Here is a 19489-nt window from a genome sequence, read left to right as displayed (position 1 = left end):
TCCCCTCTCTGTCTCTGAGCTCACCGCCTTTCCGCTCCCTGCCTCTGAGCTCACTGCCTCTCTGCTCTTTGCCTATGAGCTCACGGCCTCTCCGCTCCCTGCCTATGAGCTCACCGCCTCTCCGCTCTCTGCCTCTGAGCTCACCGCCTCTCCGCTCCCTGCCTCTGAGCTCACGGCCTCTCCACTCCCTGCCTATGAGCTCACCGCCTCTCCGCTCTTTGCCTCTGAGCTCACGGCCTCTCCGCTCTCTGCCTCTGAGCTCACCGCCTCTCCGCTCCCTGCCTCTGAGCTCACTGCCTCTCCGCTCTTTGCTTATGAGCTCACTGCCTCTCCGCTCCCTGCCTCTGAACTCACTGCCTCTCTGCTCTCTGCTTCTGAGCTCACCGCCTCTCTGCTCCCTGCCTCTGAGCTCACCGCCTCTCTGCTCTTTGCCTCTGAGCTCACCGCCTCTCCGCTCTTTGCCTCTGAGCTCACCGCCTCTCTGCTCTTTGCTTATGAGCTCACCGCCTCTCCGCTCCCTGCCTCTGAGCTCACTGCCTCTCCCCTCTCTGCCTCTGAGCTCACCGCCTCTCCGCTCCCTGCCTCTGAGCTCACCGCCTCTCCCCTCTCTGCCTCTGAGCTCACCGCCTCTCCACTCCCTGCCTATGAGCTCACCGCCTCTCCGCTCTTTGCCTCTGAGCTCACGGCCTCTCCGCTCTCTGCCTCTGAGCTCACCGCCTCTCCGCTTCCTGCCTCTGAGCTCACTGCCTCTCCGCTCTTTGCTTATGAGCTCACCGCCTCTCCGCTCCCTGCCTCTGAACTCACTGCCTCTCTGCTCCCTGCCTCTGAGCTCACCGCCTCTCCCCTCTCTGTCTCTGAGCTCACCGCCTTTCCGCTCCCTGCCTCTGAGCTCACTGCCTCTCTGCTCTTTGCCTATGAGTTCACGGCCTCTCCGCTCCCTGCCTATGAGCTCACCGCCTCTCCGCTCTCTGCCTCTGAGCTCACCGCCTCTCCGCTCCCTGCCTCTGAGCTCACGGCCTCTCCACTCCCTGCCTATGAGCTCACCGCCTCTCTGCTCTTTGCCTCTGAGCTCACGGCCTCTCCGCTCTCTGCCTCTGAGCTCACCGCCTCTCCGCTCCCTGCCTCTAAGCTCACTGCCTCTCCGCTCTTTGCTTATGATCTCACCGCCTCTCCGCTCCCTGTCTCTGAACTCACTGCCTCTCTGCTCCCTGCCTCTGAGCTCACCGCCTCTCCCCTCTCTGTCTCTGAGCTCACCGCCTTTCCGCTCCCTGCCTCTCCGCTCACTGCCTCTTCGCTCTTTGCCTATGAGCTCACAACCTCTCTGCTCCCTGCCTATGAGCTCACCGCCTCTCCGCTCCCTGCCTCTGAGCTCACCGCCTCTCCGCTCTCTGCCTATGAGCTCACCACCTTTCCGCTCCCTGCCTATGAGCTCACCGCCTCACTACTCCCTGCCTGAGCTCACTGCCTCTCCGTTCTTTGCTTTTGAGCTCACTGCCTCTCCGCTCCCTGCCTCTGAGCTCACCGCCTCTCCGCTTCCTACCTCTGAGCTCACTGCCTCTCCGCTCCCTGCCTATGAGCTCACCGCCTCTCCACTCCCTGCCTCTGAGCTCACTGCTTCTCTGCTCCCTGCCTATGAGCTCACCGCCTCTCCGCTCTCTGCCTCTCAGCTCACCGCCTCTCCGCTCCCTGCCTATGAGCTCACCGCCTCTCCACTCTCTGCCTCTGAGCTCACCGCCTCTCCGCTCTCTGCCTCTGAGCTCACCGCCTCTCCGCTCGCTGCCTCAGAGCTCACTGCCTCTCCGCTTTCTGCCTTTGTGCTCACCACCACTCGTGCTGGGTGAAGCAGCTCTCTGCTCCGCATGGCTACATCTTCTGGGAGGTGAGATCAGGTTTCGTCATCACGCCGGTGATGTCACGCAGCACGCATGCGCAAATTTCAATCAAGTTGGGACACCGCAAGTGCGGGATGTCAGTTTACTATCCCGGACATTCTGGGAGAGTAGGCAACTATGCTTTATTATTATGAACAATATATATATCATGTACCCAGCATTGGGGGAAAACAGTGCTGACAACTGTTCTACCAGTAGTATTGATTAATTAAGTAATATTATAAAGGGGATGTTATAAGGAGGGAGCAAATCCCTTTTCTTACTTGCTGCCGCTGTTCCTCCTGATATCCAATGGGCTCCAGCCTCTAATGTTCCTAAATTTGCCTCATGTTGTCTATTACTTTCCTTAAGCAGCAAGATTGTTGGTCATTGCCCTTCCCACAGTGTATGTTTCACAAATAAGTATCTCATGCACTGGGTTTCTGATTCTCCCCTTCTGTCTGAGCCTTTCCTGCACTATTAGAAGCCAAATGCATGAGACTTTGACTCATACATGATGCATGAGCTAGGGGAGAGTTGGTTATTGGTCGTCTACATAAGGCACTATAGCAATGCTGGCGGACACCAGGCAAACATCAGCCACACATAAAGTTATCTTAGGCAGCTGCTCTTAACATATAAGAGCTCATTTAGATAATCAGTTTTGCAGAATTTATTCACACCTTTTATATTACCCAATGCAATGTGAGCAAGCCCAGCTGACAATACTGCATGCACTGGGATCATTGATCCCATTGCCTGGTTACACGATCTCAGTATATTCTGCGGCTCTGAGAAAATGCTAGAAAATCAACAGTCACAATTTTCCAGCAATTCAGTCAGATCTACGATTTACAGTATAACTGTCACAAATCAATGTAGGAATACAGCCAAGGAGCCGTGGATAAGGTGAAAAAACATACAATGTTTAATGCTGGAGAGTATGAACAGATGATGTAATAATGAACTTGCAGAAATTACCATATATACAGCAGTTGCAGGTAAATGGGAGGTGAGGAAAGATTCCAGGCAGCAAGTACAGGGAAATGCACAGGTAAGTCCCAGGTTCACAGATGAAACAGGTCAGCAGAATGTATGTTGAGATAGATCTCAAGCAGCATAAATCCAGGAGCACAACAGGAGGAAGTGACCACAGAGTATAACATCAGTAACCAGCAATGAATGCTGGGAGAGACAGGTGTATATAGGGGAAATGAGAACACACCCAGGTGCATGGGATAATTGGTGAAGAGGTTAACCCCTAAAGCAAACAAGAAAGACACAATAGCATCACCTCTGGTAATCAGAGGTAGTGCTGCAATAATAATAAGGACAAAGGCAGGAGCTGCCAGGCAAAGCAGCATGTAATGCATAAGCTACAGGCAGATCCTGACAATATCTGTGTATACAACGGAGGTATGCAAATTCAGGGATCAGTGGTCAGAATCTTCAGAGTGCTTTACTCACATGATGAATCAATTCTGCCAAACGGCTTATCTGAATTATATTTTACATTAAAATAAATTGTCCTGTGTTAGATTGATTTTCTACATCTGCTCAGGTTAAAGTATTACATCACCGTTTCCATTACAGATCTTTATTACAGTGTTGCAATCAATCATCTGAAATACTGTAACAACACTGTCTCTGCAACTGTTTATGGATCAACCAATCCACACACTACAAATTTGCAAAGCAACACTGCAAAGCTGTCATTCAAACACTGCCTGTCTAGTTAAAGAAGCAACACCCCCCTAACATAGCAACCAGCTGCAGAAGCGACAGAAATCATGATGGATGTATTTAGTTAAGTAGAAATATTCCAATTTATTTCATGCATATAATTCAGCTCAATAATATACATTCTTTAATATATATTAATGTCAAATAGTGACTGTACTTGCTTTTTAAATTTTCAGTTTTGACTGATGTTCTTCAGTTCATGGCTGCCACTCTAATTTAGATGAAAAGGTAAAACTGTTTTGGAAATAATAAGAAAAGTAAAAACAATTTAAATGTGACATGTTTAATAGGTATCGTAACTCACTCATCTAACGGGAAACGCTTTCCTTTGTGGTAACATACAGCTGCAGTCTGCAACAAAAGCACAGCACCTAAATTCAAGCAGCGGAATATGCCGTAGGTTCTATTATTCATTCTTATTAAGAATGTGAAAAGAACATTATTCCCAATGTTCATTTTGGCTGCAGGATACAGTCCTAGCCTGAATTCTATATACATGTGCCCCTGGGGCAGGGAATGTATTTGCAGAAATGCTCTTATAATTTACTGAAGTGCAATAAAAAATGAAAACATGTTTATCAGGAAGAGTTTATCGCAGTGACGGCTAACCTTTTCGGCTTGGTGTGTCAAAAATCAGAAAAAAGTGTAGCCTTCCTCGGGTCGCGTGTCACTTAAAAAAAATAAAATATATATATATATATATAATTTAATAAAAATATAAATATAAAACAACACTACATAAGATTGCTTGTGGCCAGTATCTGGTTTCACCCTGTAGCCCAATGACAAATTATATATATATATATATATATATATATATATATATATATATATATATATATATATATATATATGTATATAATTTATCATTGGGCTACAGGGTGAAACCAGATACTGGCCACCAGCAATGTTATGTAGTGTTTTTATTAATAGACAAAAGACTCCATTTCTGGTGAGCCTGCAGGGTATGCAGAGTTGTGTGATTATATATAAATATTGTATTATAGGATAAAAAAAAACTTTTTTAACCCTATAATACAATATTTGTATATAATCACACAGCTCTGCATACCCTGCAGGCTCACCAGAAATGGAGTCTTTTGTCTATTAATAAAAACACTACATAACATTGCTGGTGGCCAGTACCCGAAGCTATTTTACTATTAAAAAAATATTTGGTATGTTTAAAACAGGCAGCTTGACTGAATCGCCTGGCTTGTCAGTCAAACTGCATCCGCGTGTCACGAGTGTCATAGGTTAGCCATCACGGGTTTATCGGGTTATCAGCTATCTATAAACAAAGGGATTTTTATGCTCTTTTACTAATAACGAGTGTGATCCAGTTTGTATCCCAATTACCTGTTTTTAGACCAGATTTTTGTGTCTCATCTCGGATGTCGCAGCACTTTCTTAAACTCAATATTTCCAAGACTGAACTGATTATCTACCTCGCTTCCAGGGCTCTCTGTTTCTGTTAATAATACTACTCTCTCCTTTCTGTCCCTTCCACCTCTGGAATGTATCTAAGACATACTGGCCAACCTTTGACAAGTGAATTCCAGGAGATCCCGGGCAGGGGGCGTGGTGTGAAGGCGAGAGGGTCAATCGCGTCATTTGGCCCCACCCAGAGACAAAAACGTAATTTCGTTGCGGGAGGCAGGGCCCAAATGACGTGATTTACTTCAAATAGCGTAAATTCCAGTATGTGGGATACTTGCGTATCACGGATTTCGGGAGTCTCATGGACATTCCGGGAGAGTTGGCAAGTATGATCTAAAATACGGCTCTCTCCCACCACAGAAGCCACCAAAACTCTTATTCACTCTCTTGTAATATCTCGCCTTGACTACTGTAACCTCCTTCTCTGTGGCCTACCTGACTCTCACCTTGCCCCTCTTAAGTCTACCCTCAATGCTGCTGCCTGCCTCATTTTTCTCTCCCGCCGCTCTATCTCTGCTTTCCCCCTCCACTAGTCCCTATATTGGATCCCCTTGGACTACAGAATTAAATTTAAACTCTTTACCCGCACCTTCAAAGCTCTCATTCCTCCCCCCCCCCCTACATCTCCAGCCTCATCTCTACCTACACTCCTAGCTGTCCCCTCCACTCTGCCTGTGACTGCCGCCTCACTACTTCACTGATCACCTCTTCTCACTCCCGTCTCCAGGAGTTTGCCTGGGCTGCTCCCCAAATGTGGAATGATCTCCCACACCCCATTAGGTTAGCATCTACTCACAAAGGCATCAAGCGTGACCTTAAGACTCATTAATTCAAGCCTATCAGCCTTACTTCTAACTCCCTTGTCCCAGCTTTCATCCCCACTTCCCCAGTTAGTACCACCCTATTTGTGTCACCCTCTTTTAGGGTGTAAGCTCTTTGGAGCAGGGCCCTGTTTCCTTGTGTTCTCCTTCTAATATTCCATCACTCTCTGCACCTCTTGGCCTGCTTTCCTAGCTCTGAACTTCACTCTCAATCACTGTCCCACAAATAATTTGATCTGAATTACATGTTACTTGTATATTTATTCATTCAGTATGTCTGATCTTTGTATTTTTGTTCTTCATGTATCATGTTATGTGTTATGGATCACTGCTTTCTGTATATGTCATGTACGGCACTGCGGACCCTTTGTGGCACCTTATAAATAAAATATAATAATAATAATAATATAGGATATTCCCGTCTCCCACCTGTCCATTTGTTATTGTGCAGTACCGAATTCATTGTACAAAGAGTATGTCCAGACCTCTCAAAATTTAGAATTCTTGAAAGCGAGACAGACTAAGCTCCGCCCCCAATGCCAACAAATGGAAAAATGTGAGCAAAACTCCTCCTACTTTCCTGTTAAGCAACATTCCTTTTGAGATCTGTGAATCAGAATGTGCCTCCGAAATCGGGGCCATTGGGAGGTATGGCCAAGACTGAGTGTGAGGATGTGAAAGGGGGTCAGCAGTGACTGGAGCAGGGGTCCTAATCTTAAACTTATGTCACATTCACAATACAGGACCCCCGTAGGACCAATGTTGTGTTAGTAAATGTCATGACTGCATAGGCGTCCCGCAGACACATAACGTTCAACTAGGCCGTCCAGATTCTGGCCCAAATTGTTCAATGGGCCCTCCCTGGTGCCCCAGTGAGCATTGCTCTTTGTTTTCTTACATAGTGGAGAACTGACAACATTGTACATGGGGGGGGGGGGAGGAGCACAACTAAGTGTCCCTATCACACATTGAACCAGATTACCTGCATTTTGGTCACTGTTCTTACCTGTTTCTCTTGGTTCTCACTCCCTGCATTCACTGCTGGTCTGAACTGAGCATGTGCACACCTGGTCTGCTCAATACTTCCTGCATTCTCTTGATTGGCTAATTGCTGTCAGCTCTGTCTATTTAAAGCACCTGCTCCTCTACTAAGGTGCCAGATCTTCAGGTCTCCTTACCTGTGAGGACGCTGTTCTCTCTGGCTCCCGTCTGCACATCGGCATCCTGTGTTACCTGTTCCACGATCAAGATATGTGGTATTATTGCAAGAACCTCGTGCCTCATCATCGGTCCTGTTCTCAAGCTATTCACTTTCCAGTGATCTCAGTGCATCAGTTCTCTGCAGTTCACCACCTTCCAGTCGGTGTCCTGTGTTACCTGTTCCACGATCACGATCTGTGGTATTGTTGCAGGAACCTCGTGCCTCATAATCAGTCCTGTTCTCAGCTATTCGCTTTCTAAAGACCTCAACGCTTTGGTTCACTACCGTTCACCTGAACCTCTGTATTTATCCTCCGGCAGTCCTGCTCCACTCCAAGGTTCCACCTCACCCTGCTCTAATCCCCCTTAGAGGACCGCAACCTGCAGCTAGAGAGCAGCTAAATCCATATTCCCTTGTGGAGATCCCTGGTGAATACCTCTGTACCGTTAGATTCTGCACCTCTCTGGGGGTAAGTCTATCTAGAGCGGGTCTTCGAGGTCTACTCCAAACTCAGGCTTCGTGACAGGTCCAATAAGCAGGGTCCTTAGCTTCATAAACCTAAATTCATATCTGTGCTCTGTTTGGTTTCCAGGAATTTGGACTCAAGCTGTAATAGAATAATGGAACTTTATGACATTGACAGTATATTGTCACCTTCTTTCTGGATGCATTTTTCATGAAAGTATCTGTGCTATACGCTCCCCATCCTACAGCTCCCATGTTTATAGTATACATTACTGCTCCTATACACACAATACAGCTTCCATGCCCACTGTATACTGTTAGCGCTGTCCTGCCCACAATGCAGCTTCCATGCCCACAGTATAAAATAGCTGCTCCCATGCCCACAATACAGCTCCTGTGCCCACAGTATACTGTTGCCATTCTCATAACCATCCAGTGGCTCATGGTACTCCTATGCCCACCTTGCCAGTCTACCACTGAACATACATTAATCAGTGAACAGTACTATACAAAAATACTCACACAAAATAACACAACATACTTTTAAACAATAAAGTGTTAACCTGAGCTGTTACATTAACAGTCTGTAGCTGCTACTTGATTTCTGAAGTTCAACAAACCTGCTCACACGTATAAAATCCTGTAACTGACAGTTTTATTTAAGCTGTTAATTGGATTATATGTGTTTACTTGTCTTATAATTATTTCAGTGCAAACCATTAATATTTCATGCCGCAGACTCACGTTGCAGTTTATTAAACAATGAAGAGTGCTATCTGCAGACTTGTAATGGGAAAATGTAACTCGTTCTTTATTTAAATCCGGGGAGTCTGATATGAAGCTCTGAGACCGACCAATTGTTCATCATCGTCTGTGTAAGAAAGAGCCTGGTCTTTATGGGCTTAGGTCTCCCCCAAAACATACCCTGTTTACGGCAGGCTGAGCTGGCGCTTGACTACAACTCCCATAATGGTCAACCAGCTAATTGTGATTGTTTTAAGCCAAAAAAAATGTTTTAACTTTATTTAGATAGCAATCCCATGAAAAAAAAATCAAGTGTGTTTTTTAAATGAATCACTGTGGCAGGCGACAAGATGGATGTTGGTATTTACCATGTTGCAATGTTTTTTGTTCATCAGGCTGCTATTACCTATTTAAGATTCTGGAGTACCGTGGCAACCACAGTCACATGGCACATGATGTAGTGAGCAGAGAGTCTTTGGAACGCCTCTCTGAGCTTTATTTGTACTGTAACATCTTCTTTCTCTCCCCTCTGCCATCACATGACATGCTGAGACCTCGGAGCCTGTGTCTGTGTAGCAGATAGACTGTGTCTGGCAGACATTTTTGTTTGCCAACCAGAGAACTTTTGAAAAGGAGATAATGATTTGTATGAGGACAGCTAAGAAAAAATGGCTGTCAGATGCATGTTATTTAAAGAAAAAGGAATCTTCTATGTAGGATTGCTGCTTTAAATTGCACCACATTATACAAAAAACGTGGCCAGGTACTGAAACTGGAGGGAAGTAGGCTCTAATACTTCTCTTCCTTTGAAGAATGTTTCTCTCCTGCACCTTGTTAAATATATATTAAAGTTTCTATCATGTCCCCCTGTTCCCTTCTCTGCTCCAAACTATACATAATAAGATCTTTTAGTCTTTCCGGGTAAGTTTTGTGCTGTAGCCCATGCACCATTTCAGTTGCCCTTCTTTGTACAGTCTGTAATGTATTTATATCCTTCTGGAGATACGGCCTCCAGAACTGAACACAGTATTGTAGATGAGGCCGTACCAATGACTTATACAGTGGTATTATTACTTCTTTCTTTCTGCTACTGATTCCTCTCCCTATAAACCAAGCATCTGACTTGCCTTCCTCATTGCTATGTTATATTTCTTACCATTACTTTGATTGGTTGCTGTGATTCAGTGTAAATATTGCAACTAAATCAAATGATAGTACAAGAGCTTTATAGACTCCCACGAATGCCTTTTTTTTTATGTTACACTAGAGTCGGCGCTACTATAAGGTGAAATTGGGGTTGAGTGCCAACATTTCTGGTGCTGGTGGCCCAGACAAGTTAATTATATAGCCGTGATAGGTTCAGTCTTATATATTTGCTAACACTGTGCCATACCACCCAACATTGTCCTGCTGGTAATCGAGAAGATTGGCGTAGCCACACATCTCTGAGGGCTTGATCACACCAGAAGAGACATGGCCAAGCTACGTGGGTCGTACCAGGTCCTGTAGGGGTGTGTGTGCTAGCTCACAACCAGCCCTCCTCCCCTCTCCTAGAACCACAGTGATGCCCACCCAACTTCCCAGGAGTTGAGGCAAACCTGCCATCTATCAGTATGTGAGACATTCCCTTCAAATCGGGACAGTCCCACCAAATCGGCGCTGTTGGGTGTTACGCGGTACTCTCGTCCCTGTCAAACATGGGAGTTACACGTAGGTAATGCTGCTGTGCAGGTTAGGACTCATTAAAGGGTTGATACATTGTAAATTTAATTTTAGGATTTATAAAGGGTATTTGGTTAGAAATATCTGATAGAGATATGAAAAGAAATATGATCACAAACAAGGACATCTATGTAATAACCTCCCATGACAGGTGAGTTACCTTATTCTGATCTGTTTTGCAAGACGATTTGCACCGTGTTTTAGCTCTAAATCGCTGCTGTTGTCTTTGTGCAATTTCTCAGTCGTATAGTTTGATGCCTTTGGAAAAAGCATGAATTATTTATTTTCCAAAAGACAAGTACGTTCAAGGAACATTTCCCAAGACTCCTTCTCTTCAGGGCATAAGATTAAACAAGTGTGAAAACCAATGTATTGTGCTTTCATCCCGAGAGAGGCCAGTCCCCACAGGTTAGTATGGGAATGGAAAGGCTGGTTATAGAGCTCCTGCCCTGTGGACAAGTACTAGGGACAACTCCAGCCCCCGGTGTTGTCAGTTCTCCAAACTTCAAGAGCACTTACTTCCCAGTGAAAAATGAGCTACAGGGAGATAAAGATGTCTAGCAGCCAGGAAATATCAAGGTCAAAAAAAGACCAGCCCAGCATCCTGTGTAATAGGATTTAGAGTCAGATTGAGTTATTATGATGAAGGCTAATAGGTTTGAACATGTTGCAATGCTAGACGCAGCCTCTAGCTCTCAGCTCCAGTGCCGGATAACTGTGCATAACCGTGACCTCATCTGTACCCTTTGTACAGCAAGTCTTTACTTAAAGAGTACCGGTCCCTAACACAGATCGGGCAGCCATTGTCTAGGCTTGACCACATTTTAAGGCTAGGCTCCAACTAGACTCTGAGCACTTTATTGTATTCAGTCTTCAGTTGCTGCTCATACGGGATATTCGCAAATGTTTTGATGTGGGCGTGGATAGATCAACCCACAGCCAATCAGATCATCGGTATGATTTTAGCAGCACAGAGAACTGCAGGAAACGTGTGTGCTGATCTTGTGGCCAGGCAGTATCTTTGTGAGTAACCTTGTGTGGTAGTGTTAGTGAGGACAGGGCTACATGTGACAGGAGCAGTGACATGATGTGAGTAGGGGAATGGAGACAGCAGGAAGACACAGACTGAGAGTTATATAGTGGAAGGAGCAGGGTACTCAGCAGCACAGAGTATATCAGGAGATGAGTGATGTGTTAGTGAGGACAGGGCTGCATGTGACAGGGGCAGTGACATGATGTGAGGAGGGGAATAGAGGCAGCAGGAAGCCACAGACTGAGAGTTATATAGTGGAAGGAGCAGGGTCCCCCAGCAGCACAGTGTATATCAGGAGATGAGTGATGTGTTAGTGAGGACAGGGCTGCATGTGACAGGGGCAGTGATATGATGTGAGGAGGGGAATAGAGGCAGCAGGAAGCCACAGACTGAGAGTTATATAGTGGAAGGAGCAGGGTCCTCCACGCCGCAGAGTAGGAATGTGACTACTGATGCAGGAAGACTATGGAGTAAATTTATCAAGCTGCGGGTTTAAAAAAGTGGAGATGTTGCCTATAGCAACCAATCAGATTCTAGTTGTCATTTTGTAGAATGTTCAAAATAAATGATAACTAGAATCTGATTGGTTTCTATAGGCAACACCTCAACTATTTCCAACCTACAGCTTTAAAAATTTGCCGCTGTGAGTTCAAAAGCAGCTCTATATGTAACAACGGTCACACATCCAGTTTGTTCATGTAGCTTTCAATGTACTAGGAAGTAGTTATGTCACTGAGGCAGAAGACACAAACTTGACACCATTTTGCCGGGAAAATACTTGTGTTTACCCGAACAAGCAGACGCATTAGCACAGAACAAATAGGCATAAAACACCACAGAAATGGCAAATGGGCTGCTGGCCACAGTTTTACAGCTTCGTATAAGACCCTTAGGCTAAGAGTCCCGATTTTTTCATGACAGTCCTGATCTTTGGCGGCAGAAAGGGGAACAGTCTCAACTAGAACGGGAGCAGTTTAGGATTATTTGGATTTGTATATGATTTAGGTGTTTCTCTATACTGCCCTGATTTTCTATTTTGGAATGTGCGCAGGTTTAGGATAAGGGATACTTTAAAAAAAAAAAAAAAAAGTTCAATTATTTATTTGCATTTGTGTAATGTTTACGTTTAGAGTAATGAAACTCAGCTGTTTCTATTGTTCTTATATATTGATTCTCCAAAATAAAGACTTGTGGCCAGATCTACTAAACTGCGTGTTTGAAAAAAATGGAGATGTTGCCTATAGCAACCAATCTGATTATAGCTGTCATTTATTTAGTGCACTCTAGAAGAATCTGATTGGTTGCTATAGGCAACATCTCCACTTTTTCAAACCCGCAGTTTAGTAAATCTAGCCCTTGTTCTATTCATCACCTGAATGCCGGCCGAGGTTAGAAGATTAGGAAAAATTGTTCAATCTTATATAATACATTTGCATCGTATTGTTGTATGGGGCCACTTTAACACACCAAATAGCAATATTCTAAAAAAATCTACTTACACGTGGTAACACAAGGGAAGAGTAACCCCAGGACGAGGAGGGGGGTGGGCACATCAAACGGAAAGAAAGATTAGAGGGCACAAAAAGGGCATTTTGACCAGAAACGGCCTTCACCACCCTAATTCAAATAATTATGTTCACAGACCACAGTGAATGTTTTGCATCTTGGATCTTCAAGTTATCCTTCAACTGGCCTCAGTGTGGGTGGCAAGAAGTAATCGAGTCTGTAATGTTTTTAATGTTCTTTGAAGGAACCTGACTGTTTAAAGCCCATTGCGGAGATTTTTACCCAGCCGCGTGTTATCTGCTTGGCAGACCTTACGAGTTAAGGCCGAGTCTTGTATAATAATTCACCCCACATAGACAATTTGTGGTATTTATGCCCCATTGGTCATGCAATTAAAATACAATACAGTTCACTAACGTGACTATCTCTTCCCTTCTTTGTTGAACGAATCTCATTGTGTCTCTCTCTCGCTTTCATTTCTCTAGGTCGGTAATGGGCTTAGATAAGGAAGCTGACCTTGTGCATATGGAGGCTCGGACAGCTGACGGACGTGAGTGCTTTCAGATGAAACATAATGGAACGTTATTTTACAATGCAAAATCGTGTGCTTTTTAATACCTGAAATTTACATTTTAATTGAGTAATATCAGGTAGTTTGTCTGACAGCTGAAGTCTCCAGGAGCTTAAAACCCGCATATTTCATCTGTAGCTAACCTTGCGCTCAACTAATGCTCTGTGTGCAGCAAGACAAGGGTCGTCGGCTATTGGAGAACTGCAAGTCCCAGCATGTGCTGGCATGGAATTCTAGTAGTTCAAATTGCACAACAGATAAACGAGTGATGCCAACCTCTGATGGCCGTATCCCCAGGCACTCCCGCCAAGTTTTGCTATCAGGCATACTGATGTAATTATTATTATTACCTTTTATTTATATAGAGCCACTAATTCCGAAGCGCTGTACAGAAAACTCACTCACATCAGTCCCTGCCCCATTGGGGCTTACAGTCTAAATTCCCTAACACACACACACACACACACACACACACACACACACACACACACACACACACACACACACACACAGACACACACACACAGACTAGGGTCAAATTGATAGCAGCCAATTAACCTACCAGTATGTTTTTGGAGTGTGGGAGGAAACCGGAGCACCCAGAGGAAACCCACGTAAACACAGGAAGAACATGCAAACTCTTCTCAGATAAGGCTATGTTCAGGAATTGAACTCATGACCCCAGCGCTGTGAGGCAGAAGTGCTAACCACTGAGCCACCGTGTTCCGCTTGTGGTCACAAGCCTACACAAGTTCAAATTCAGACACATTTCTACAGACAGATCAGAATTCTGGCCCTGATTCGTGCTTGGACCTACGTCCATTTATATACTGTATATTGCGTGAAGTAGCTCTGCACATGCCCAGACATTCTGCCAATCAACACAAACGCGTGGCGTTCATGTCTGAACGCAAATGATGCTCATGACAGTCCACGACTTGAGAGGTGGAATGGGGGGAGAGAAGGTGCGGATAAACGTAGACAATGTACAGTAAGGGCGCACCGAGGGCGTTCTAACGCAGATGTGGACGGTTCAAGTCTTGGGTATCTCCTACGTACGCCTGGTTTCAACCGTATCATTTAAAACAACTTCACGGCAAGTGTCAGTGCCGGCTGATAGTAATCACAGTCACGGCGTAGTCTTTGTGTTAAATACTACACGTATGCGGACCACTAGATAGCACATAACATGTGTATGCAAGAAAGGTAACTAAAAATACATTGTATGTACAGTACGCATTAAAACATCTTCATGTATTTATTGTAAGGGGAAAAAAAATCCATGTTTCTATTAATGATTATACTGATTACAGTCATGGCCAAAAGTTCTGAGAATGACACAAGTATTGGTTTCACAAAGTTTGCTGCTTCAGTGTTTTTAGACCGTTTTGTCAGATGTTGCTATGTTATACTGACGTAACATTACAAGCATTTCATAAGTGTAAAAGGCTTTTACTGACAATTACATTAAGTTTATGAAAACTTTAAAGTCTTTGCCTCACTGTGTGTGCAAATGCACTCACACCTGCCTGCTGCCATTCCTGAGCAAGCTCTACACTGGTGGTGCCCCCATCCTGCAGCTGAATCAACTGTAGAAGTCGAACCTGGACGTTCTTAAATTAATTTCAATTCACCTGATCACTCTTTATGACATTCTGGCTGGAGTATATGCAAAGTGCCATCGTAAAAACTGACAGACTTTGTGAAAAATAATATTGGTGTCATTCTCAAAACTTTTGGCCACGTATTCTTGCATTTGGATTAGAATCAGGCCCTCCCAGTGATTCCCAGCCGCAGATGACGTGCTGGATCACCAAAGACTAACATTGCAACTCTATTGCGGTGTGGCACTTTTAGAGGTGAACTGTGCAATAAACTCGCCATGTGACAGACGTCTGTTTTACCATTTAGCATGAAGAATAATCACCTTCCATCTATATGGGCAGTCTAGGAAACAGCCTGATTTTTTTACTAACCATTTATTTTAATTCTTCTTCTGGTGGGTATAAATGTGACATTTTTGCTGAAAATATATATATATATATGGACAGTTGACAATCCTGAACTGTGTGTCTGCAGATTGCCTCCCGCCAGTATAAAGCAGTAATAATTGTATTATAGCCTGGTCCCTTCTAGGACCCTTACTGCCCTGGGTTCTATGTTAGCATACAATATATTTTATCCTGATTGCTCATACTGCCATTGAAATTGCTTTTCAATCTGTATGATAATTACTTGGTGTTATTCACCTATTATTTGCATTGGAAACTCACCTGACTGTGTTGTTTGATTACAACTTAAAGGATATCGCCCACATCAGATTTCCCTTTGGCTTTTCCTTATTTGCATTTAGGATTTTACGGAGCCGTCTTCTAATGAAACACGGGACCTACAGACGTGTTCCAGCTCACTAGAATGCATTTCTTTAAATATTTGTTTAGATTTCATTTAAACCTTCGGAATTCTCTGGTTTAGTGGTCCGGAAAGGCTTATACCGAGCTTAGAATAAGCCAACAGGAGAGAAGGAAAATATAGGCTGATGTATCTGAGTATTGAGTTCACCCAGCCAGCAAGTAAGAAATCTGAATGCAGGAGCATTGTATGGATATAAACTTGTGTTGTCCCTGGATGTATTTGTAACTGTGCCTGACCAATTAACCATTTTATTTATGAGAAAAACTATGTTTAAGCACTTGGGGATTTTTAATAAGACACATCATGAAGGCCATAGAAGAAGGGAACAAAAGCAAAAAGTTGACAAGAGGAAGAGGTGGCTAGTGAATAATTAAAAGCAAACTATACTTAGAATATTTTTTTTCCCTGCATTAGCATGAAACTGCACTGGAAATTTAGGCAGCCAAGGAAGCTTGGAAACAGCCTTCAATACACTAGCAGTCTCTGGTGTCCAGAAAGGGTGTGGTCTCCCAGAACAGATGGGTGTGACCGGCTCAAAATGGGTGTGGCCTAATGTCTCCAGAGTTTACAGCAAGGTAGTTATCAATATTGATCGCAATATGCTGCATGTGAACAGGAAGGAACACCCTGGTATGTTTTTTTGGGGGAAGGGGGGGGGGGATTACAGGTGCCCAGGGCCGGATTAACCCGCGGTCTAACTGGGCTATAGCCCAGGAGCCTCGGGCATCCAGGGGGCCCTTCAAAGTCCGCAGCAGCATTATTGATCGGTCCGGGGGCGGGGGCGCCCCCAGCCCGATCAATGCTGCTGAGCACTGTCATTGTAGTCCTCCATCCCCGGCGCTCAGTAATCTGTTTACTGAGGAGATCTCGCGAGTGAACTCTCGCGAGATCTCCTCAGTAAGGAGCTTACAGCGCGCCGGGGACGGAGGACTAGACTGACAGGTAAGCGCTTTGGGGGGGGCCCTCACGGGGGATGGGGGCGGCGGGCGGCTCACAATGGGGGCCTCACGGGGGAATGGAGGCGCCCTTAGCCCAGGGGCCTCCATTCCCTTAATCCGGCCCTGCAGGTGCCTGAAATCCCCCTCAATGACATGTAATACTAGTCCAAAGGAAAGGGGGAATAAGAAATCAAAACGCTGCAGTACCATTTAAAACCACTGGGTGGCTATTCCTTCCATTCAGTTTAGAGATGCTCAGGCTCGGTTTTCTGAAAACCGAGCCCACCCGAACTTAAGGGATCCGAGTAGGCTCACGGGCTGGCTCAGAAGTTTTGCGCGTCCTCAGATTTGAATCGAGACAAAATGTCATTGTTGCGTTGTCGGATCTCGAGGGTTTTGGATTCCATAGGTAAATCCCTCCCCAGGAGATCCAGCGCCATTGCTCACACAGAAACAGGAGGGGTAGCAGTGTTCTTGTCACTCTCCAGTCTCCAGTGACATTGCTCAGTGCCATTGCTCACACAGAAACAGGGGTAGCAGTGTTCTTGTCACTCTCCAGTCTCCAGTGACATTGCTCATACAGAAACAGGGGTAGCAGTGTTCTTGTCACTTGACAAAAAATGACAGGAAATAACTAGAAATTAATGTTATTGAGGTTAATAATAATAATGTAGGGATAAAAAAAAAGCCAAATTATGTGATTTTAGGGAAAAAATAAGGATCCAAAACCAAAACCAAAACACGCTAGGGCAGTTTTGCCCAAACCAAAACACGAAGTTAATCCAGATCCAAAGCCAAAACCAAAACACAGGGGTCAGTGAACATCTCTAATTCAGGGTAATACCAAAAGAACCTCATACTGTGCCATCCTGTAGATTGTCATTGACATTGATAAATGCAATGTTTTATTAGGAAACATATAAAAAAACATTTATTATATAATAGAGGGTTTTGATTATTCAATAAATACGGTGTAGAAATAAAGCTGTCCAATATTTGTGTGCTACATGCAAAAGTAGCCAGTTTGTTCCCTGCATGTAAAACACATAAATCCATTTGCACCCCTGTCATTGTAATTTTGTAACATGGATTGTCCAGGGGCAAATTTGCTCCTTTCTTTTGCTTTAAAAAATACAATATATGCAGATTATTAAACCGCCTCCCTTACCGTTAAATATTCTGTACTGCAACTACTACATAACATATACATTATGAATGAACTGCAAGAATGTTTTCACTATCAGCCAATCACGTTGTTGAGCTCCCACTTACATAGATCTCAACAATGCAAAAGCCACGTTATAGATTTTGTAATGTTTATGTATTGTCGAGACGGCAAAGCGACGATAACTGGATACTTTTAAAGTAAAAAGAAATAAATTAGTTGGTAATATCCACACCCACTGAACATGGGCCCAAACCTGAAAAACCTGGATTACCTAAACCCAGGAAATGGGAGCAGTTGCTTAATTCCTAAAAATTTGCAAAATCGATCGCTTTCAAACAAAAATAACACGTTCAATTTCGCCTATTTGCATTAAAGGATTTTAAAATGTTATTAGTTGCCCCTTTTAGCTGGGGGCCCTGGGGCACTGCCCCTGCTTCGCCAGATTAGGTACGGCCCTGACCTCATACCAACCCAGCACGGTGCTGGACAGGTGATGATTTGGGGATGTCTTGCTGAAACAGAACAGACTGAAGGCTTTGGAGTGGCCGAGCCACAGTCCAGAACTCCAGGAGATGAGTCTGGACCTTAAGAGAGCTGTAGATAAGTGAATGTTCTGAGACATCAATGAACGGCAGCTGTGCTGAATGAGGTGTGGGCCATAATTCCTCCAACACAATGTAACAGTTTGATGAACTCATAGAGAAAACTATTCTACAAGCTACTGAGTCATGGGGTGCACTTATTTTTACACATTATCTTCATATTGGCTTATTTCTTGTTAAATAAATAAAAACAAAGTAAAATCTGTTACGTGCTATTTGTCACGTGTGATTAGTTTTATCAAATGATCAGACTTGGTGCAGACTGGATGATTGTTACGGAGGTCTTGATGTGTAAAACACGGAGTTGAAAGAGTTTGCTCTCTATCTGTCACATGCAGCGGTGGAGATAGAGTCGATGAGCGGAGAGCAGCAGCTATGGCCCCCGAGGGGGAGGAGAGACCTGTTGCCTTCGCACACATCTGCCATTGGCGGTAATTTCGACACTATCCACACCCACAGTAATCTGTTTTTGCCTACTGACAAGGGATTCAACCATATTTGCCCTCAGAGATGGCACTAGCTCCTGCTGAATTAACAGACTGAATATTGCTTCCATCTACGGACTGACTGCCGCTAGTATGTATATGTGACACACACACAGGGCCGGATTAAGGGAAGGGAGGCCCCCGGGCTAAGGGTTTTGTGAGGCCCACCCTCCATGAGCTTACCTCCTTCCGTTGTTCCACTCCCTGTAATGCTTCAGCGGTGCGCTGTAATCTCCTTACTGAGGAGATCTCGTGAGAGTGAGACTATGACTTATAGTCTCACGCTCACAAGATCTCAGTAAGGAGATTACTGCGCGCCGCGTAAGTACTACAGTGACAACAGGCAGCTAACAGCAGAACATTTGCTGTTGGCTGCCTGCCATTCTCCTTGAATAGGTGACAGTCGGAACCAGCGGCGGGGATGCCCCGATCCGATGAATGCCTGTGGGCCCCCCAGCTGCCTGAGGCCCCTGGGCTGTAGCCCCTTTAGCCCTATTGTTAATCCGGCTCTGCACACACACCTGAACACACTTGTGGTTTGATTGCCGTGTAAAGGCCGTACCCCACAATCTGTAACAGACCAGCGAACGCCTCATTTTGTTGATGTTGGAACAATGTTTACAAACAAGAAGACAGAAAGCGACACAGTTACTGCAAAAAGGTTCAGATTTCAGCAAGTGACATTAGACACAGCACATGTATGTAACATGCTTCGATGGGGGAAATAAAAATATACTTCCCCTTTAAAAATACACATCATTTTT

At 44.6% G+C, this 19489-nt stretch overlaps 1 protein-coding gene across 2 annotated transcripts in view; it reads left to right on the top strand.

The window, feature by feature from the left end:
* Positions 1-19489, top strand: part of SORCS3 (sortilin related VPS10 domain containing receptor 3) — a 502293-nt gene that overhangs the window by 280312 nt on the left and 202492 nt on the right. For both annotated transcript variants that reach the window (XM_075215733.1, XM_075215732.1), the window contains one exon: positions 13032-13096. In XM_075215733.1, the coding sequence (XP_075071834.1) occupies positions 13032-13096 (65 nt within the window). The remainder of the gene's footprint in view (positions 1-13031; positions 13097-19489) is intronic.

Source organism: Mixophyes fleayi, chromosome 6 (assembly GCF_038048845.1).
Source record: "Mixophyes fleayi isolate aMixFle1 chromosome 6, aMixFle1.hap1, whole genome shotgun sequence".
NCBI lineage: Eukaryota > Metazoa > Chordata > Amphibia > Anura > Limnodynastidae > Mixophyes > Mixophyes fleayi.
This window is presented reverse-complemented; position numbering and strand designations above follow the sequence as displayed.